This window comes from Petaurus breviceps, unplaced genomic scaffold (genome assembly GCF_028583685.1).
Source record: "Petaurus breviceps papuanus isolate PSGF00001 unplaced genomic scaffold, PetGlider_PUasm1.0 111, whole genome shotgun sequence".
NCBI lineage: Eukaryota > Metazoa > Chordata > Mammalia > Diprotodontia > Petauridae > Petaurus > Petaurus breviceps.
Genome location: NW_027185600.1, coordinates 577,206 through 599,879, shown reverse-complemented (window position 1 = coordinate 599,879; position 22,674 = coordinate 577,206). Strand labels below are relative to the sequence as shown.

Sequence of the window (22,674 nt, the reverse complement as noted above, 5' to 3'; positions counted from 1 at the left end):
TACCTGAAAGTATACATTCACCAAAATATTTTATCACATAAAAAAAGTTTGTTTTTCTCATAAAGATTAAGAGGTAGAATTAAAAATCTTATTTGGATTATTCCTTACTTTTCCTACCTTTGTAAAAACTTTTGGTATCACTGGATGTTGTTCCTTACTCAACAAATGCCAAAGGAGATATGCCTTAAAGCAATTCCTGGAGCAGCAGAACCCACAAAAGGATGGGGTGAAATAATTTTCCAGCAAAAAAGACAACTTAAAAGTTCAGCAGGAAAGGTCTGTTGCACCTGGGTGATAGTGAAGCACAATCTAGGATGGGCTGTGCCAGCACAGACCCAGCTACCTGCAGACTAGGAGTAGGCCTTGTGGGCCAGTGATAACTTAGTCTCTACTTTGCCTATTCTAATGCCTTTAATTTCTTTTTTTTCCCTCATATTGCTAACATTTCTAATACAATATTGAATAACAATGGTGATAATGGACATCCTTGTTTCACCCCTGATCTTATTTGAAATGCTTCTAGCTTATCCCCATTACATATTTCTTCCTGATGGTTTTAGATAGATGCTAACTATCATTTAAGGTAGACTCCATTTATTCCTGTGCTTTCTAGTGTTTTTAATAGGAATGGATTTCATATTTTGTCAAAAACTTTTTTTGCATCTATTGAGATAATCATATGGTTTCTGTTAGTTTTGTAGATATGGTCAATTATAGTAATAGTTTTCCTAATATTGAACCAGCCTTGCACTCCTGCTATAAATCCAACCTGGTCATAGTGTGTTATCCTTAAGATAAGTTGATTGTAATCTCTTTGATAACATTTAAAAAAAAATGCATCTATATTTATTAGGGAAATTGGTCTCTTTTTTTGCTTTTGTTATGTTTCTTCTTTCTTGTGATTCCCCCCCCCCACATTGGTTCTAAAACCTTTTTACAACATGGCTAATGAGAAAATATGTTTAATATAATGGTATACATAGACCTATATCAGATTGCATGCCTTCTTGGGGAGGGATAGAAAAAGGAAAACAAAAGCTTATGGAAATGAATGTTAAAAACTAAAAATAAATGAATTGATATTTTTTTTTTGAAGAGGCAAAACAGCTTTCATAGTGGAGAGCAAGATGGGGGAACATGAGAGGGAGTGAGTGAACTTTACTCTCATGGGAACTGGCCTCAAACAGCATATAACATACACACTTTTATGGGTATAGAAATCTATCTTACTCTAAAGGAAGGAGGAGAAGGGGATAAGAGAAGGGGAGGTGATGGAAGGGAGGGCAGATTGGGGGCAGGGGTAGTCAGATACAAAACACTTTTGAGGAAGGACAACATGAAAGGATAGAATAAACAGGGGAGTGAGAAGGAATAGGATGGAGAGAAATACAGTTAGCAATAGGAACTGTGAGAAGTTTTGAAGCAGTTTCTCAGATAAAGACCTCATTTCTCAGACAGATGGAGAACTGAGTCAAATTTATAAAAATAAGAGTCATTCTCCCAATAGATAAAATGATTAAATAATAAAAATCAGATCATATTGCAACTGAAACTTAGCTTAACAAAATGGTAGATAAAAACAAAATGGAGCTACTCTTACCACTTTTTAAAATAATAAGTAAAATGGTCATATTTTTATTTTAGAAAAAGTCACATTGTTTGACTTTAGAGCCAATCTTCAGATTTGTAAAACATTGTACCCCTGTGAAGTTAAAGAGACATTCAGAATCATGAGACTCCTGAGACTGGAAAGCTTAACTAGATAAGTTTAGTGTTAATAATTCTTACAACACCTTCATCCTCATATATTTATGTAAATCACTTTGAAAAAATAACACTTGTTCTTCTTTATGCTACCACACATTGTATGTAATGTTACTTCAAATCACTTGCTCTACAAGAGGCATTCACCTCAATTTATTTTAATGTTTGACCCTTTGGAAATTTATCTTTCTCCTATTCCTGCATTTGGCACTGGTTTTGATAGACATGTTACAATTCATTCATCCTCTCAACCTTCTTAGAATTTCTAGGTTTCCTGCTAATCTTAAAAAAAAATGTACTGACATTTTTCTAACCCACTGAAATAACCTCTGTCCCAATTATCATTCTATGTTATCCTATTTTTCCAGTATTATGCAGCATGCTTACTGTTGCATAAGCAGAATTACAATTTTAGGTGCCCTCTCCCTAGTACTGAAACATGAAAAAAAATGGTGCTTGAAATTAATTAATTACTTGTAAAAGTCTGTTTACAAGTGAATGAATATCCAGATTAGAAAGGTGAGAAGGTATTTTTTTTCCTTTTTCTTTCCACTTTGAAGAGGCATGTTTTAGCAAACATGGAGTCACATTACAAAACCAATTCAGTGTAAATGTTATTGTTCTGCTATTGTGGTTTTCTGTCTTTCACTCTTTAGGAAAAATCTTGGTTGTTTACTTGTATGTAAATGTAGTGTGGTAGGTCTGTGGGAAGATCCAGTGCCCTTAGAGGTTTTAGTGGTTTCCTTATTGGCCTTCCCTAGTCAACAGCATGGTCCTGAATCCTATGACTTCTCACTTATGTTATTAAGACATTGTGAAATTTAAGTGATGGTAATTGTGGATACGATGTATACAGAGGAACATGAGAATACATCAGATCTGTGTATATGGTTCTCAGATCTATTTATACAGCCCTAACCTCTCTCCTGACCTCTTTTTTCCAACTGCCTATTGGACATTTCAAACCGGACAGTCCATAGTCATCTTAAACTCAGCATGTCCAATATTAAACTCTTATCTTTTCCCTAATTTCTCTATTGCTGTTGAGGGTACTGCATCCTCCTAGTCACCCAGGCTCCCAATCTCGATGTCATGCTTGTCTCCACATTCTCTTTTACCATCCCATTTCCAATGTAAGTTCTGTTATTTGTGCCTTCCTAATGTATCTCATATGCTCCCTTACTTCCTCTGACACTGCCACCATGCTGGTGTAGGCCCTCATCCACACATGCCTGAATATATACATAGCCTTCTGCTGGGTCTCCTTGCCTCGAGTCTCTACTCCCCATTCCTTCACTCAGCTGTCAATTTAATCTTAATGAACCACATGTCTGATTATATCCTCCCCTCCCTCCCATTTAGTGAACATCTGATTGAGACTTTCCTAACCAATTATCACCTTTTAATAACCTAAAAATCCTAATCTCCTACTACTCCTGAGTCTCAGTTGTCCTACAGCCTAGTTCTTCTTCCCTTTCACTTTGCACCAACTTTTTTGTTTTGATAATTTGTCCTACCTGTCAAATAACATCATCATTTCTTTTACTCCTCCAAATTTTCTTTTGCTTCTTGACCCTATGCTCTGTTCCTCTTTAGTCTTGTTATGTCCTTAATTGTCCATAATACAGCTCTTTTCACATTGAGATAGATTGTGGTCTAGGATATGGGCTAGAGAATATTCATCATTGACTTTTCTAAGTTTCAGAAAATATTTCTCTACACCTTCTCCTCACCAGTTCTACCCTCCGACCTTCCAGATATTCCATATAATAAATCACTTTAAATTTAATATATACTTAAAATACACAAAGTATACTGAATGGAGGTCAATTATTTTGTACCTAATTCTCTTTTGATCATCTTTGTATATGAATTGATTTTGTCATTCAGGAAATAGAAGGTAAATATAATTTCTAATATTATAAATGTTTCCTCATCAGAAAGTCTTCAATGATCAAGTTATTGCATAACTTTGTTATTTTCAGGTAAGCTTTATTTAAAAATGATCAAATAAGTTTTAGATTGCCTATGTATTACTTCATAATTTGTTATGAACAGGTATGACACCTTTTAAAGCTCTAGAATAGTGTTTTTTCTAGTCAGCATTAGTTTATGGGGGCTTATAGCATTAGCCAAGTGTAGTCAAACTCTGTATGTGCCTCTATGTCAGCATGTTCAAGGGCTTAGCCCATGTCTCCTGCTTCAAGCAAAATTTCTTATAGAACTGGAGAACAGGAATCTCTAAGTTTAAAAATAAAAAGTTTATTTGCTTTTCAGTCATCTTTTTATGGGTCATGTATTCCTAGCCTTCTTTTGATGGTCTTAATGTTAAAAAACCAAGCCATCCCTTTCAAAAACATAAATAGTTTGATTTATTGCATCTTCTTATGTCAGTTATTAAGCCAGAATCAGAGGTCAGCCTCTGATAGCCTCCATGACAAACACTTGTTTAAAAGACAGTAGTTTTTTTTTTTTTTACTTTACTTCATGTCATAGTGGAAAGAAGGCTCTGTTTGGAAAAAGAGGCCCAAGTTCTCTTCTTGGCAGCTTATGCTACCTTGAGGATCAAAGGCTGGTGGCCACTTCTTGGCTACATTGTAGGAATGGATTATTATTTATTCCATGTTCTTGATTATGTGATTTGTTTTATCTCTGGCCCGGTTTGTTCCAACGTAATTTTGTTTCTCTGCAGGTTAGCTTAATTCAGTAGAACACAGTTCTCATGTCAACATTGCCTTCTGCAACATTATGAAAAGTCTTCACTTTGCCCATTCTAAAATGTTTTTCCCTTCAATAGCCTTTTTGCCTTCTTCCTATATTACTATATCTTCATACTTTCCCCAACCACTGGATTGTTAAAACCTGTGCTCAAAAAAAAAATCTGAGAAACTCAAAGATTCTGAAATCAATCTGTATGATAAACACAAAACTCCCACAAGTATAAGTGGGAAGCTTCTTAAGTTTAAAAAAAAAATGGATAACTAACTGTAGAACTTCATGCACCAATCACTTGATAGAGATTTGTTTTTTTGGACCAAGTGTCTTTCTGACATCTCTGAATTATGTGGGATTACGTGACTATTAACTCCATTTATAAGTGAGGACACATTGGGAAATCTTCAGATATTAAGGAAAGCATTAACCTCCTTTCTCCTTCCTTGCCCTCCCCCTTTCCATAATAGGCTTCTTACTAAATTCTGGGTTTTAGTGTGTGTTCTTCTGTGTCAGTACTGAAAAGGGTAATGTACTATAAGATAGGCAAAATCACAGTGGGGAGAGAACCATCTTCCATGAGGAAGAAGTGAGTTTGAAGTTCTTCCTCTGAGGATGTGCCTACATGGTCTCAAACAAGTCCCTTAGCATCTCAATATCACTGACTATTCTTTAGAGTAATGATTGCTGGGCAATTGCAGATCTGCAGTGATTTAGGGACTTTCCTTTGGGAATCCCTTCCTCCTACAAAATCACAGGTCCCTTAAGCAAAATGTATTAAAGTTTAAGAAATTTTTCCAAGATTTATTGGATCTGTTTGCCATGCTTTTGTGTGGTATACAACCTCATTCTAAATAGAAACTCGGGATACTTTTTGTTGTTGTGTCCAGTCATTTTTCCTTCATGTCTCTCCTGTGGCTCCACTTGGGGTTTTTTTGGCAGAGATACTGGTGTGGTTTGCCATTTCCTTCTCGCACTCAGATGTGGCAAACAGGGCCAAGTGACTTGCCCAGGGCCACATAGCTAGTGTGTCTGAGGTCAGATCTGTACTTAAGAAGATAAAACTTCTGACTCCAGGAACACCTCCACTAAGCTTCCCCTTGGAATACTTTGCTTTTGTGCTAAAGAGGAAACAACATATCACCCAATGACAGACATTACCTTCTCTTTTACACAGGGATATTAGAAAAGCACATTCCTGAACTCAGATAATTATGGTCAGTCAAAAGGAATCTATTTGATTTTTGATACAAATGATTTTATTTTAATTTATTGGGAAACTTCTATCTCTTATTGGACTGAACAACTTATTTAACTTTAACTTGAATTGAGAAAAATCACTTTGTTGATTCAGAGTACCAAGAAATTAAGAACTCCAATCCATTAAATCTTTGTAGTCCTTGTCCTCATGTAAGTGTGGAGTCATTGGAATGAATCACGGGGCTTCAGGCAACAATAATGTGACTTTTAGTTCCAACAGTAGCCCTTTACTGCATAGGTATAGTTTTTGAGACATGCATAGTTTTAAACAAGACAGGAGGTTTTTTTTCCCCCCAGATAATGTATAAGCAAATAAGTAGGTTACCTTTCATCTGTAGTTGGCCTCACCATTCATACTATCAACTCAGCTAGAGAGTCTTCTTCATGTGATAAGCAGATCTATTCCAATTTATATGTCTCTTTTGGTGTGCATTCCTGGGGGAAGAAAAACCCCAGCTGTGTCTTGTCAAGCTCATTATTAATTAGCATGTAATAAATTCCTATTCACAGTATGCATTTGAAACTACATAAATCATTTCTTACTACAATTTGTGAGATGTGAGTATTATTTTCTTTTTATAGTCAAAGAGAATTACCAAGTAAATTGCCCAGAATGTGACTTCTTTGATTCCACATCAAAAATCAAAGGAACTTAAAATTAGTACTTATTAAAAACATAAAAAGACTTGAATGTATCACATTAAAAATGTCTGGGTCTAAAATCATGTTGTATGATGTTAATTCTATTTGAATCACCATCCAATATAAACCTAATATTTGGTGCTTAGAATTTAAACATTTGCCCCTTCATTCTGAAGCTAGATTTGGTACTACAAAGTTAGTAATATTAGCTAGTGTTTCTGTAGTATTTTGGAAGTTTGTTTTATATGTATATATGTGCATACAGATATACATATACACTCCCCCTCACTTAATTCTCATAGCAACCCTGTGAAGTAGATATTATTATTAGTTCTTTTTTTTTTTTGTCTTTTTGGATGGGGGAAGGCAGGACAATTTGGGTTAAGTGACTTGTCCAGGGTCACACAGCTAGTAAGTGTTAAGTGTCTGAGGCTGGATTTGAACTCAGGTCTTCCCGACAGCAGGGCCAGTGCTCTATTCACTTCATTACTTAGCTGCCCCTCCTTTTGTTTTTTTAACAGATAAACTGAGGCTGAAAGAGGTTGATTGTAAGTGATTCATACAGCTAGTGTGTTTCCAACACAGGATTCAAATTCATATCTTCTTGACTCCAAGTCCAAAACTATCCCTTACACTCCCTAACCTTTATTTGGTTATTTGCAGATGCCAGTTTGTAGAGTTCAGTCCAAAATATCCTGTCCTTTTCTACCTTGTTCAAAAATAAAAGTAGATAATCGTTAAATTCCTCTTTCTTTTAATTGGATAAACTTAGCAACATGGTATTGTAGAGGGGAAAAACCTAGATCTGGAGCCAAAAAACACAAGTTTAATTTTTCATGTCCTGTTCTTGTTAGCTGTATAACCCAGAACACTTTGCTTCTTCCTTCATAAAATGGGGAATTTGGACAGATTTACGGGTATACAGTGAGCAGGTCTCCTAGCTCGTTGTCATTGCCATGCTCTCTCTCCCCAAGTCTGTGCAGTTTTCAGGGGGTAGCACCCTGCTCAGTGATGTGTGCTTGTTCAGTGACTTGTACTTTCTTCCTCTATGATGTGTAACCTTTTTGTTGTTCATTTGTTTGTGTTGTATCTTACTCTTCATGACCTCATCTGGAATTTTCTTGGCTAGGATACTGGAATGGTTGGCCACTTCCTTCTCCAGCTCATTTTACTGATGAGGAAACTGAGGCAAACAGGGTGAAATGGCTTTCCCAGAGTGACACAGCTACTCAGTGTCCGAGACTGGATTTGAACTCTGGAATATGAGTCTAAAACCAAGCCCAACATTCTATCCACTTTGCCACCCAGCTGCCTGTAACATAAGTGTTCTCTAATTGCCATATAAAAGAAGTTGGGGATCTCAGGTTAAGAAGTTAACTCCCGCAGTCACCGTATTCCTTTTGAAATTCTGTGACGGACACCATATCATAGTTTCAACATGCATTTCCATTTTTATTCTTAACTTCTTAATTATTATGATATTATAAGGTATTTCTGTAGCAATGATAATAGCTCATATTTATATAGAGCTTTGACATATGACATATGTTTTTAAAATAATTTGTCATTTTATCCTCACAACCCTGGAAAGTAGCCACTATTATTATCCCCATTTTACAGGTTGGGAAACAGAAGCAGACAGAGATTGGATGATTTGCCCAGAGTCATCCAAATGCCAACTATCTGAGGCATGTTCTGAAGTCCAGATCCAACGTTTTCTCTATCACTGTGCCCCCTGGCTGCCTCTGTCATTATAATACCTTATACTTTTAGCTACACAACTTTTTTTTTTTTTTTTATAAAATCATGGGTTTAGAGCTGGAAGAATCCCTTCCTAGCCTTCTAGTCTACCTTTCTCATTTAATAGATGAGGAATCTGAGGCTCAGGGAAGTTATGACTTTCCTAAAGTAGGAGAAGTAAGGAAGCATCAGATTTAATGATGTGAATGCAGGCCCTCTGTGACTCTCCCCCCCCCCCCCATCATACTATATCTTATAATTGATTTCAATCAGTCCTCCTAGGTATACTTTAGTGGAAAGTTTATAAATCTTAGTGTTAACATTTCCATTATATTCACATTTTATTATCCTTTTTATTCCCTTATTGAGATAGTTCTAATAATAATAATCACTAGAAACTGCATTTGTCAACTTCCTACCTTGTACAGAGGGCCTATGGTGTCTTATACTCCCCTGATGAATCTTGTTATAGGCTAAACTACAGCACTCTGAATATGCTTTATCTATTTTCAGAATCAGTGTTCAAGTTAGAATTCCATTTCTCAAATACTGTTATTGTGAAGTCTAGTTCAGTATTATAAGGATCTTTTTTTGCCCCAGCTGGCATCTCATATTAATAATGCTGTGCTGATGGAGATACAACAGATTATGTTTGAATAAGAAATCTTGTATAACAGATGCATTCAGAAGTTATTCTCCATTTAGAAGTCAATCTAATTAAGGAATATTTTATCCTCTTGACACAGTAATTACACACAGTAACTGTTTGAGCGCAATACCTGAAGAACATATTCTCAATTCAGTTTGACATGTTTTTCAAAATATTATGATGGTAATTTTAGGTGCAGAGGCAGGGAGTTTTGGAGGGCAAGCAAAGGAAGATAAAAGCCACTGATCTGAGCAATAATATTTACTAGTTCTTGTTTGATTATATGTGTACTTCTTCAGCCCTCCCTAAAATAAATAACTGCTGAATGCTCATTTCACATTTTTAAAGTATATAGTAGCTACTGAATAAATTCTGGTTGATTTTTTTTTTTAAGCAATCAGGGTTAAGTAACTTGCTTAAGGTTACACAGCCAGTTATTTCTGGGTGTGGTGCTGAGTGTCTGAGCCCAGGATTCGATCTCCAGGTCATCCCGACACTGGAGCCGGTGCTCTTACTCGCTGAGCTACCTGGCCGTCCCTATTCTGGTTGATTTTGATATACAACTTCACCTCCTGTCATCTTGGCCTTAACTTCCTATATGCCCTTGCTCCTCAGAGAGTTCAGTCAGTTAATCAATAATTAAGTATTTAAGTGCTTACTTTATGCTAGGCACAGTGCTAAGCTTGGAGAATATAAATACAGATGAAAAGAAAGATAATCTCTGCCCTGTGGAAGCTTACATTCTCTTTAAAGTTTTTTTTTCCTTTTTCTTACATAGTGAGTATCCCATCTATTACCTCCCCCAAGAACCAAGCCATATGTCAAATAGTATTTTTCGACTGAGAGAAAAAGAAAGTCATCATAACTGGTCAATACATTGAAAAAGTGTGTAAACGTGTAGTGTATTACACCTGTGAAACTCCTACCTTCATGAAAGCGTGGGTTATGAGATTATTCTCATATCTCTTCTTTTGAGTCCTACTTCATGTGTAGAATTTTCTTAAAATTTTTTTTGGGGGGTGTTTAGTTGTTCTTTCCCTTTATATTGTTGTAGTTACTTTAGTATATCGTTTTCTTGGCTCTGCTTACTTCACTTTGAATCTGTTCATAAAAGATCTTTCTGTTCTCTGACTTTATCACATATATCATTTCTTGCAGTGTAATACTGTTCCATTGCATTCATTTACCACAATTTGTATAGCTATTTCTCAACTGGTGGGCATCTATTTTGTTTCAAATTCTTATCTATCACACATTTTAAAAAATGCTGCTATAAATATTTTGGATCACATGCAATCTTTTTTTCTTATCGATGTCTTCCTTTGTAGGAGCCCAATAAGGGAATCTCTGATTTGAAGTATTTGAACATTTTAATTACTATTTGCATAATTCCAAATTTCTTTTCTAAATTATTGTCCCATTTTACAGCTCCACTAATAGCATTTTAGTGTACCTATCTTTCCTCACAACCTTTTCAACTTGATATTGTCATTTTTGTTCATTTTTTGCCTATTTTCAGGGTAGAAAGTGTCATTTTAATTTGCATTTCTCTTTTTATTAGTGATTTGGGAGATTTTTTTCATGTGGTTGTGAATAGTTTGCAGTTCTTTCTGTTCATCTCTTTTGACCATTTATCTATTGGGTAATGGCTATTCGTCATAGAAATTTATTTATATATGTATGTTGTATATTTGTTTATTTAAAAATTATATGTCTTAGATAATAAACCCTTATCAGAGAGATTTGATAAAAGGATTTTTTTCCCTATTTGACCTGTTCCTTTCTTATCCTAGACACATTAATGATTGCTATGTGGCAGCTTTTCAGTTTCAAGTAATCAAAGTTATGTATTTTATCATTTTTAATTACTTTTATCTTTTGTTTGGTTAAGAATATATCTCTTATCCTTAGCTGTGAGAGGTACAAGATCCGTTTCTCTCTTAATTTTTTTTAATGCTATAGTCTTTTATATTAGTGGCACAGATCCTCTTAGAATGTGTTATAGAATGTGTTTTAAGGTGTTAGTCCAGTCCTAATTTCTGCCAGACTGCTTTCCAGTTTTTCCAGTATTTTTTTTCTTTTTATAAAATAAGGTAATATAATTTCCACTTTGTCAAACAATGGGTTATTGATTTCATCTTTTGGCTCATCTGTTCCATTGATCTCTTTTCTTTAATCAGAATCCTATGATTTTGATTATTGTTTTATAATATAGTGTGAGGTCTGGAAGTGTTATTTCTTCTTCATCTCTATTTCTTTTAACCATTTCTATTAGTAGTTTACATGTTTTGTTTTTACAAATGGATTTTGTTTTTTTTATCAAACTTTTTATAAAGAGTCTTCTTGGCAATTTCGTTGGTAGAGCACTAAATGATTTTTGGTAGTATTGTTAGTTTTATTGTGTTGGCATGATCTAGTGATATACTTTGTAGGTTTCTTAGTGTAAAAGAATGTTGCACTTTGTCAAAGGTGTTTTTTTTAAGATATTGATATGATCATATATTTGAATGTTTTGGTTTTTAATGTGGTTGATTATGTTGATTGTTTTCCTAACATTGAAGCTTCCTTACATCCGTACTTCCAGGTAAATTCTCCATTTTCCATTATTAGTTCATGTTCCACCCAGGATTATGTCATTTCTTAAGTTTCCACTCAGCTCTGAAATTCTGTGGGTCTAGAGCTGATAGAATGGCAAACTCTGTGGTTTACCTCTGATATACACATGTAGTAGGCCTAACCCCAGAGTTCTTACTATGCCATTTCCTTACTCAAGAAGCTTCATGATAAATTACATATGATAAATTTCTTGTTTGGCAGCATTTAAAGTCTTTACCTATTGAACATTAATTCCCTTTACACATTCAGTGTTCTAGCTCAAGTGGCACCCATTTTCTATTCCACACCATATTCTATCTTCCTTCTCAATGCCTTTGTAGATGCTATATGTCCCTATGCTTACAATGCCCTGGTAACAAAATTCAGAGTCTTAGAATATTTAGACTTTTTCATTTTGCAACTTATATACTATCTCCTATATAAAGTTTACTTAACCTTATCCCTTAAGTTGCTAATTCCCTAGCATTCTGGAAATGAGTTTTTAGTTACTAGATTGGATTTCTTAGAGTGTGAATGTTTTCTTTCATTCCACACATCCGCTACCTTTCCACTCCCTTCCTTCTCCACAATAAGGAATTTTGTTTGATGTCTTGAATTTGCTAGCATATTGCATTGGAAGTAGCATTTAATAGACTCCTTGGATGAATAAATGCCTTATAGTAATTGACCCCATTGATTATTACTGGCTCCTCAATCTTAGGAAGTTGCAGCCAATTTCCTATTTGGTGGCTGTAAAGGTAAATGGGGATTGAGAGAAGAGGGTCCCTTTGGAAAATATGTATTATTGAATCTTTCTATAGTAGAACAACTTAATGATCTCTCTATCCTTTAGCTCTATTGTAGCATAACTAAAATGCTAGAACTTAGAACTTGGAATAATAACTGAAAGTTTTATAGGACTTTTAGTTTTACATTATCTCACTTGATCCTTTTAAAAATCAGGTATACAGAAGGTGAGAGAAGTTAAATGACTTGCCTCTGGTCGCACAGTTATTAAGTTACAGAGGTTTGATCCAAACCTCTCCTGATTCCAAGCCCACCATTTTTCCTTAGGGATCATTAAAGACCATTAAAGATCACTGAGGACTAAGTGCAACCTATTCACTTCATATAGGTAGAAGCTGAGGCCCTACAACATAAAGGTCACTCAGCAAATTAGTGACAAAAGCAAGGCCCCCTGGCCTACCATCTATTACTTACATAAAACCCATGAGATTTGGGATGCTGTGGAGCTTGTAGTATATAATTAGCCGTTTATCATATACTCTTCTATTCTTTCAATTTCTGTTTTATTCTCTGGTTCTAGGATATCTTTTATAATTTCTTGAAGTATGATGTTGTGGTCCTGTGTCTTTCAGATCATCCATAATTCTTAAATTATCTCTCGTTGATCTACTTTCCAGGTCAGTTGTTTTTCCAATGAGATATTTCAATATTTACTTCTCTTTTTTCATTCTTTTGACTTTCTTTTAATGCTTCATGATGTTTCAGGGAGTTTTTAGCTACTGTTTTCAGAGTTAGATCTGGGGGTCTGCAAGTTTTTGGTGCTTCCAAGTATTGTGATTGAGGGAGAGGTTTGGTCACTGTTTACCCAGTCTGCTTTCTGGTCTTTATCCAGGAAGGGCCCTGGTCCCCTGTAGCCACAAGGAAAGTACTCTTTGCCCTAAAACTGTACCAGGTCCTTTGTGTCCCTGCCACAGCAAGAACCAGCATTCTTCTTGGCCCTGGATCTAGGCCACTTCCTCTTCTCTCCTGCTGGCATAAGTGCTAGAGGTCCTCTTGGCCCTGAAAATGTGAACAGCATCCCTGCCCCTTTGTGACTTATCACAAGTATTCCTCTCCACCCTGGAATTGTGACCCAAAACAGCTTATTGACAATAAAGTTGCCAGTCAGCATCAGCTGTACCCAGTGTCAGCAAAGGTTTCCCTGCAGTTTCTTTCTGACCAGTTGTCTGACCCTTTTACCATCTCTAGGCTGAGAGCTCCTGAAGCTGCTTCTGCTCCTGTCCTGACCACCTTCAAGACCTGGTGCTCCTGGCATCCTCCAGACCTTCCTCCACCCCAGTGTTAAAAATCTCTTCTTTGGTCATAGACTGGATAAATGGCTCCCTCTGACATTTTGTTGCCTCTGCTGCTTCAAAATTTTATTTGATCGTTAGTTTGAGCTTGTTTGGAGGTGAATGTTGGGAGAGTTCAGCTGGGTCTTGTCCTGTATGTCACTATCTTGGTGCTGCTTCAAAAACCTTTCAGGGAAGGAAAGTTGTTATAAAATTATATACTTAGCATATTACATTTTGAAGAGATACATTATGGTTTATATACCTTTTTTCATTTGATGGCACATCATAAAAATTTGGATTTGGAGTCATGGTTTCATAGATTTAAAGCTGGAACAAACCTCACATTTGATCTTGTCGAAATCCCTTCTTTTCCAAATGAAGGAACTGATGTAGTAAATCTAGGATCTAACTTAGATCCAGGATGTGGTTCTGATCTCGTGATCTTTTGAGTGTAATAAACTCCCCCAGGGTCTGAATCCTAACTGCGACTTAGTATCTGTGTGACCTTGGACCTCAGTCTGCTCATTTCTAAAATAAAGGGATTGTACTAGATGAGAATGTGAGTGAACAGAATGAAAATTTCTAAAAACTTACTATGTGTCGAGTCACCAAGCATCATGGTAAGGGAAGGAGTACACAAATAAAAAAGTAAAGACAATTCTTGGAGCTGACTTTTTAATCGAAGGACACAACACGTATAGGAGAATAGCAGCCAGGGAGGGGCATTTTGTTTTAGGAAATTACAAGGATTTTGGTAGAGCCATGGGCCTCTCTTTCTTGAAGCACGTTAAGTATTGATTTGATGATGGGAATAAATGCAGAAGGCAGTAATGGGTTGGAAGCTGGCAATACTCCTGAGAAAATGGCAGGTTAGAAACAACATCTTTCTAGAGTGAACCTAAATTTAGTGGGCTGCTAGAAGGCATTCACTAATCAGGAATAGTAGAGGCCACAGGGAGACTGTTCTGATGGGGTGCATGGATGCCTGTGTTAGGACCCCAATTACAAGACCAAATTTCCCTCTAGCCTAGAAACACTATCGCTGGCAGTTTCTCCCCAACCCAAGGAAACTATGCCCAGCAATTACTCATGAGTGGGCCCCAGCGAAATACTTATCTCTCTTCCTGGTACAGTAACAAACCACACCTGTAGGAATTAATAGTTTGAACTGGCTTTGTCCTGGTTCATAAAGATATTCAGTAGCCACTTGACTGTCTGTAACAACTCCTTACCTCATTACATGCATCCTGGACTCATTAGGTGTATCTTTGACCCAAGACATATGTACCTTACCTACACCTGTCTTGTCAAACATGGCATTGGTTGATAGCAGACAGAACAATCCTCAGTCTTCTCTGACTGCTGGTTAACTTAGTGACTTAGCAGACCTAAAAACCACACCTCTCTGTGTGCCTGCCTACCCTAACCCAATTTTTCTCTGGCTAAAATGCCAGCTCGGCAGTTACAAAAAGTGCATGTTCAATAACTGACCACTCCTTAACCACTTCCTAACCCCACCCTGAATCACCTAATTACATATTTTTACTACAGTTTTTCCTATATAGACTTTAACTATACTCCTCCAAGGTTGCAGGTTCCTTAAGAATTTTTGCCCACTGGATAGCATAACAGTAAACCTTCACCTCTTGACTTAAAGAATACTTGGAGTCCATGAATTTATTCCAGATGACCCTGTCTTGTCCTTTAGTCTTTGGAGGGGTCACTGAACCTCTCACAATTGTATCAGTTCCTTAGGTAAAAAGAATTAAATCCCCTGGGTATGGTCCTTGGTTAGGGAATGAGCTCTAGAGGTCAAACCTAATTGTAAGCTCATCTTTACAATTTAAAGAACCAGATGTGGCTTTTGTTCAAAATTGGTTGCTTCTGTAGAAGGGCAATCAGGTCCACAAATGTGGAATAACTCCCACTTGACCCCAATTACCTTTCTTTTCCCCTTCAGATTATTCACCACCACCTCCACCTCCTTTAAAGAAGGGATTTTGTCTGGTTTGTGCCATGAGAACTCTGTGGAACATTACTTTAAGGGCCATCTGAATGTGACAATTATATGATAGCTACAAGTCCATTTAGTTACAGATCTAGCATGAAACAAGATTAATAAAAATGTCATTTATTTTAAAAAAAACATGTCTAGCTCTGCAATGTAGTTTATTCACAGAGGGGGACTCTTCATTAAAGCTGGGTAGTTTAAATTTCTGTCTCCATAATGACAAGCACTATATAGGGAAAGTCTAGGAATGCTTTCACCAAGCAGCTGACACACGCTGACTTATGAAACAACATTTCCTTGTTTGAAAAACAACACTTCAAGAAGAAGAGAAGGGAGAAAAAAGGAGGAAGAAGTGGTTGAAGTCTAGGATTCAGTGGTACAGGTCTTTTCAACTTCTGTAAGATTTTATAAGCTGTAGTATTTTATGTTGTGCAGAGGTGTGCCTGTGTTCCAATATATTTTGTGTCCCAGCTTCTTTCTGTCATGGAGGTAGGGATTATTGCATTTGTCAGAGAGTGGTACACTTGGCCCAAAGTGCCCTGTATGTACATCTGGTTTCTGAGTGACTTTGGTTAATCTGCTCCAGGTGCCACTGTGCATTATGTGAAATAGGGAATCCAATGGCCTTCTCTGTGATGGTCTTGCCTTCGGCAATATAATGAGGCTTGTGTATGAGGTTTGCTTGTGCTATGAGCTTTCTAAATGGTTTGTTCCTATCTGGAAATTCAGGAGGAGGAGTTGTATTTGGGTGAGGTAAGCAGGTGAGGAAGATTATATTAGAATATTTAAATATTTAAAACTGAAAAAGTACTTTAGGACTTGATAGACCTGCTCATAGGACAAATAAGTAAATGGATCTCCCAGGTAGTAAAGAGCAGAGAACAGTAATTCAAACTCAGCACCTTTGCCATTGAGAGCAGGTTGTCTCGTGCTCATTTTTACATGTGTTGAGAGACATTGGAACTTCCTTACCTTCTTATACATTGTGGTACATATCAAAGGCCTGCTGTCTGCAGTTCAATATTCCATTGTTTTTTTTTCCACCAAAAATAATATCTATTGTTCTCCCGTGGTGTGCTTCAGTGGTTTCTATGGTAAGGGTTGATCCCTATGTTTGCAAGGGTGGGAGACTTTTGAGTAAGATAGAATGTCAGTAACTAGTATACAGATCATTAGAGTTAAGGGCCAAAGGTGAAAGCACAATCTTGAATGGATATAATGTGAAACTGGGATCAAAACAGATCCCTAGGGGGTTAGCAAGAGGTGGGGTCCAGAACCAATCTTCAGAGATTTAATTCAAGGTCACAAACAGGGAAACAGGTTAAGTTTGAACCTCACCCCCACCCCCATGTACTGATAGCCTTGTTTACTGAACTCCTTTCATGGCTGTATGTTTGCTTTTATGTTTTACCATGTGGAAGTGGACCTATAATCCAATTTTGTCAGAATTTTCCTCAGCTATTGATAGTGCTCTTGGGGAAGCTCATGCATAGTATGGCAAAGTGATTTTCATTGGTTTTGCAGAACTCAAAAAAAAATATTAAAATTTATTTTAAAAAACATTCCACTGTTTCATTCTGTTTGCTGTATTGGAAGTAAAAAGAGACAAATCCATCCTAGTTTTTCTTATATCTGGTTTTTAATATTATAATTTGTCATTTCCTAAACACATAATTAATTTAAGGCTGTAGTTTGGACCACTATATAGCATTTTAAGACCCACTGTAGTTGGAAGTGCTCTGTTTGAATTCTGCCCCCCGCCCCCCCTCCCCATAGACATTTCAGCCTTCCTATATTTGCTTTTTGTTGAATCAGAGTTTGAATTTAAGGTTTTGGTTTCCTTTCTCTAACAGAATTTATTATATGTTCCTGCAGTGCTTTGTACCCAAATTCAAAGCCCCTAGCTCTGGGAGATTGTGAGGGAAAGGAAAATCAAGCAATTAAACATGTGTAGGAGTTTGTTCAGCAACATGGACTTGGAGGGGCAACACAATGAAGCAAATTCATGTGAGGAAGATGAGGTGTTGAAGATTAAATTTGGCTCTTTAACCCTTTTCTCTTTTATATTGTTTTCTCCCAGGCAAGGCTAGCCACAGCTTTTAGGTGAAGTAAAAAAGTTTACATGGTGTAGTATAGTATAAACCTCTTGCTGGAAAAGTACTTTTCCCATTAGCTCAGTTTGCTAAAGGTTGAAAACCCACCTAAGAGTCATTGTTTTATTTTAAGGTTTTGCTCCCAGCTAAAATACCAATATTCTGATCAGTTTTCGCCTGAGTATGAATGAGTTTATAAGAACCTTCAGTGCTGGAATTTTTATAGGTACACTTCTTATAGGAAAGCATGAGATTAGTGGCTAGGAAAGGGGGAAAGTATAAATAGCTAAGCCCTACTGAGACAGGAGAAAAGGTCGAGAGCATCAAGGAAAGAGGTATCTGAAGCTAAGCTTTACAGCCTTGTCTTGAATTGTGGGTTTTTTCTAGTATAGCATCTCCTCCTGATTTGAATCTGGTCCGTAACAGATGGTCTTAGAGCAGGGTATTTTGTAAACTGGGGTCCATGAACTTAAAAAATATATATATATATATTGATATCCATATTTTAATATAATCAGTTTCTTTTGGAATCAGAGGTTCTTTTTTTTTCAGTTAAAAAAACATTGTTTTTTGAAGGAATTAGTAGGCTCTTCCAGATTGCAAGAGGGCTCCAACACACACACACACACACACACAACCTCTAGAGAGTCTGTTTCCTATGCCTAGGGATATTTAAATAAGATGGGATGAGAGTTATCTTGAGAATGGGCTTTGGGTCTGGCTTTGATGTGAAGAATACCTATCTATAAGTTCAGGCTCTGATAAAAACATGGTGGGCAAGTCTCAGCTTCCCAGTATCTCCAAATAGTTCTCCAAGGTTATAAAATGTAGACACATTTCTAATCTTTATCAGTGGAGGGGCTCTGAAATCACAGTTTTGAACAACAGTTAAAAATTTAAAAGGTAAATGCCTAACAGTAGACATAATAGAGATTCATCTATTCATTATTTGTGGTCATAGGTGAGTTTACCTTGTGCAGTAGGGCAGATACATCTATAATTCTTCAAAGGTATCCTCATTCTTCCAATTGACTTCCACCTCTCCAATTTAGATGCCTTATTGTAGACCATCAGTGCTTCCCTTAATGAGATTTTGGGTCTTATCCTGTTGCTTTTTACATTTGCTAGGGGTTTTGTTGTTATTGTTTTGCTTTCTTCTCATCTATCAATGTTTAAAGGATATAGTCATCATTCGATAACCATATGTCTTTACTGTGAGAACTGAGCTTCCATTATCTGTGATCTGGAATACTGCACTTAGACTAAGTAAGAAGGTGGAACATTCTTTGTTCAGATGGTTAGTGCTCTTCTTCTGTTTCTTGTAGGAGTATCAGCATGACTGCAATATTTAGTAGGCTTTTATCTTCCCTACCTTGATGGTGATAGTAAATTCCAAGTCCACTTAGAGCTGAGAAAAGTGAGTGTGTGTGTGTGTGTGTGTGTGTGTGTGTGTGTGTTGACAGTTGGAGTGAGGAAATTGACAATCCTTTAACGGTGGCATATAGTACTTTTAGAGCATAATATATTTTTTGAATGATGAGTAATTAATTTTCTTATTGGTCACTATGGTGTAGGACAGAATCATAAATGAATAAGACAGAATTTTAGCTAGAAACCTTTAAAAAGACCTTGAAGGGGTACAGGATCCTCTAAATCTAGCATGGATAGTTCTTACTGTAATTTAAGAAGCCATATGGATTTTTTTTTTTGTCCTTGAAAATTCTTTGAATGGCAACTTTATATGGTAGGTATATTTAACTTTGCCTTACTCAGCTTTTTGGCTGAAACTGTGGATTGTTTTAGTTCTGAATTAAAAATATGAACTCTCATTGTACTCAATGCCTCTGCCATGGACATGGCATTAGAAGACATCATTTAAGCATAGTAAGTTATTCTGAGTTTACTAGAGCTAACTAGATGGCATTGCTTTTTTGCATTTATAGTTGAAAATATGTGTACATGTGTATGTACATACAAACATATAAACACATATATCCCAGGATATATTATAAAATATATTATGACATTTGGCATTAAAAAGACATGTCAACTTGCATGAAATTAACAAAACCATAAGGACTCATTTAGAGCAGTAGGGATACATAGGGTGTATTTGCGCAATGAAGAATGTTCGTTTTTGCAGAACTATAAGATAACAATATTATCATTGTGTTGTTTTTAGTCACACTTTACCTTGTTAATGAAGATGAAACTTATCACCAACCCTACCTCTTTCTCCATCATTTCTCATGTTTAGGGATGTGAACTCGTCTCAACTCCTGATCAAGACTACACTGATTTTACTAAATGCCTTCAAGTACTCCAGAAGAAGATAATGGGAAAGGACCTCCAAGTAAGACAAGTTGGTCTGACAGCTTCTACTAAGTAGTGTTTGCTCTTTTGTTCTCAGTGATGTATAAGGGGCTATTTCACTGAAATGAAATAGTTATCTATTTGAGTTCTGTGTGTTTTGAGCTCTGGCCAAAGTTCATTAAGAAACATTCATACTTGCCTCAAATGAAGTTTCCCAAGGCATCTAGACAAATGAGTTCACATCAGTCTTTTTTTTTTTTTTTGCCTGGGAGAATTTTTATTGAGCTACACTAATGAGTTGCCTAGGATACCCAAGAGTGATTTGGGTTTGGTATCCTCACTAGTATACATATGTATTTTTAAAATGTAGTGTCTATTTGCAAAAGAAAACAAAAACAAAGCTTACTGTATCTGGTGATGCTTTTCAGTAGTTCAAATGGCATACATTTGAGGTGACTGTTTTGTTTTGGATTTTCCTCCTCTACCATCCTGCCACAATAGGAGAGGGTCTAGGTAAGAACACATTCCCTACATCCCAGAAATGGCAGAAATAGGGCCAAACCCAAGTGTTATGGAAGAATTCATTCATCTTGTCTTGGAGCTGGGTTGGGAAGCAGAAGTATTGAGTAAAAAAACCAAGACAAAGAATAAGATGTGGAGGTACAGTGGTAAGGACACATAGGGTATGTTTGCACAATGAAGAATGTTCATTGTCACAGAACTATAAGAGGCATTTGAGAGAATAATGGGAAATAAAATTGGAAAGATAATCCCAACCATCCTGTGAGTGTTATTGATGCCATTCTAAAGAGTTATATTTTGTTTTGTAAGCAGTAGTATTGGGGACTGAAGGTTATTGATGAACTGTGAAATGAGGTCAAAAATTCAGGAAGGTTTATCAGGAATTATTCCCCAAAGGAGAGATACTGGAGTCTGAAACAACAGTTAGGCTCTTGTAGTAATTTATGCAGGAAGTTCTTACAAATGCCTGATTCAAAGGGGATCTAGTAGAGGATGTGTATAATGAGGATATTTTGGAATTATAATGAGTTTGACTTGACAAGTTATCATATATAGGGAGCAGGGGAGAAGGAAAAGTGAAAGTTTGCTAAACTTTTGAGCCTTGGTGTTTACTTTTAATAAAAACAGCTTATGTTGAATTTAAGTTGCCCATGAATCATGTAGAAGTTAAAAGCAAAGATTAAGATTGTAGATTCATCAGTGTGTGGCTATTAGATGAAAAAGATATTATGAGATCTTTGAAGGAGGAGAAAAGGGAATAAATATTTAAATAGTACCTACTGTGTGCTAAGCACCATGCTGAGGGCTTTACAAATATGATCTCATATGATCCTCACAACAACCCTTTGAATTAGGTACTGTTATTATCCTCATTTTACAGCTGAAGGAACAGATGCAGACAGAGGGCATATGACTTGCCTAGGATATACAACTAGCTAGTAGTGTCTGAACCCTGCTCTTCCTAATCCCAGGCCTGTTGTTCTCTCCACTGTACCTCCTCACTATCTCTGCCAGCAAGTCCAAGGAATCGTTAGCTGGGGTCCATGCACTGCTGATGGGCCACTGATAGGTTTTAAAGGGTTTTGTGAACTTGGATTAAAAAAAAAACACACACACACCACTATTTTCATTGATCTCTAACTTAAATTTATCATTTCCTTCAATAATGAAATGGAATATAGTCTAAGCCTTGACAAGATTCTGAAAGGGGTCCACAATCCCCCAAAAGTTAAGAAAACCAAATTTCATCCTGCCTTCTCATTTAACAAATGAAGACAATGAACCTGATAGAAATTAAATGTCTTGCCTCTTGTTATACATGTGTAATGATATATACATGGAAGTGTATAAAATTGCATAGTTGGAGAATATAGAGGAACAAGGACAGCTCATTGGGGAATGCCAAAATTCCCCAATGTGGGAAGAAAAAGAGTAGCTAGCAAAGAAGTTAGGGATAACGTGATAAAATTAGTAACATACTATCATTTGTATCATAGGTATTTTCACATACTTTTTCAACCAGAGACCATAGTTTATTTTTTGTTTGTTTTTAATCTTTTATCCCTAGGTTGACACAGTACCTTGCACATTAAGTACCTGATTATTTTTACTTGTTAAGTGAGTTAACATGAAATACAGAACAAGAAACATTTATTAAACTCTTAAAATAGGCAAGACTCGATATTGGGTACTTAAATCAATAGACATTTATTAAACACATACTATTGGTCAGGTGCCGGAGGTACAAAGAAAGGCAATAACTATCATTGACCTCCAAAAGCCCATATCCTAATGGTGGAACTGGATGTCAACAATTTTATATATATATATCTATATCTGATTCTGTATGGAATTAATCTGGGGGTATCTCAGAGAGGCATTAGAATTGGAGGAAAGGCTAGCCAAGAGGTCTTTCATACTGTGGGAACTGAACTGAGTGTTAAAGGAAATCAGGAAAGTCAAGAGACAGAGACAAGGAGGGAGAGCCTATGTATTGAATATAGTCCCTGTCCTCAAGGAACTTACTTTCTCCTGGTGGGGAGAAGATATAACATTTATACAGTTAACCACAAACATAATTCAACAAGGGGAAAAACAACAAACCTAGCAACTTGGGAGATGAGAGAAGTTTTTGTGCAAGAGAGGACACATGAAGGAAGTGAGAGATTACAGGAGGTGCATTCAAGACCTGTGGGGTATCTTTTCAAAAGCACAGGTGAAGAGTAAGTTGTCCAATGTTGCTGGAGAACAGAGTTAATGAAGTGAAGTGATGGGTAGCAAAATTTGTTAAGG

At 36.5% G+C, this 22,674-nt stretch overlaps 1 protein-coding gene across 4 annotated transcripts in view; it reads left to right on the top strand.

The window, feature by feature from the left end:
• LOC138156969 (thiamine pyrophosphokinase 1-like) overlaps window positions 1–22,674 on the top strand; it is a 481,181-nt gene that overhangs the window by 253,426 nt on the left and 205,081 nt on the right. For all 4 annotated transcript variants that reach the window (XM_069082419.1, XM_069082427.1, XM_069082421.1 and 1 more), the window contains one exon: window positions 19,805–19,900. In XM_069082419.1, coding sequence (XP_068938520.1) covers window positions 19,805–19,900 — 96 coding nt within the window. The remainder of the gene's footprint in view (window positions 1–19,804; window positions 19,901–22,674) is intronic.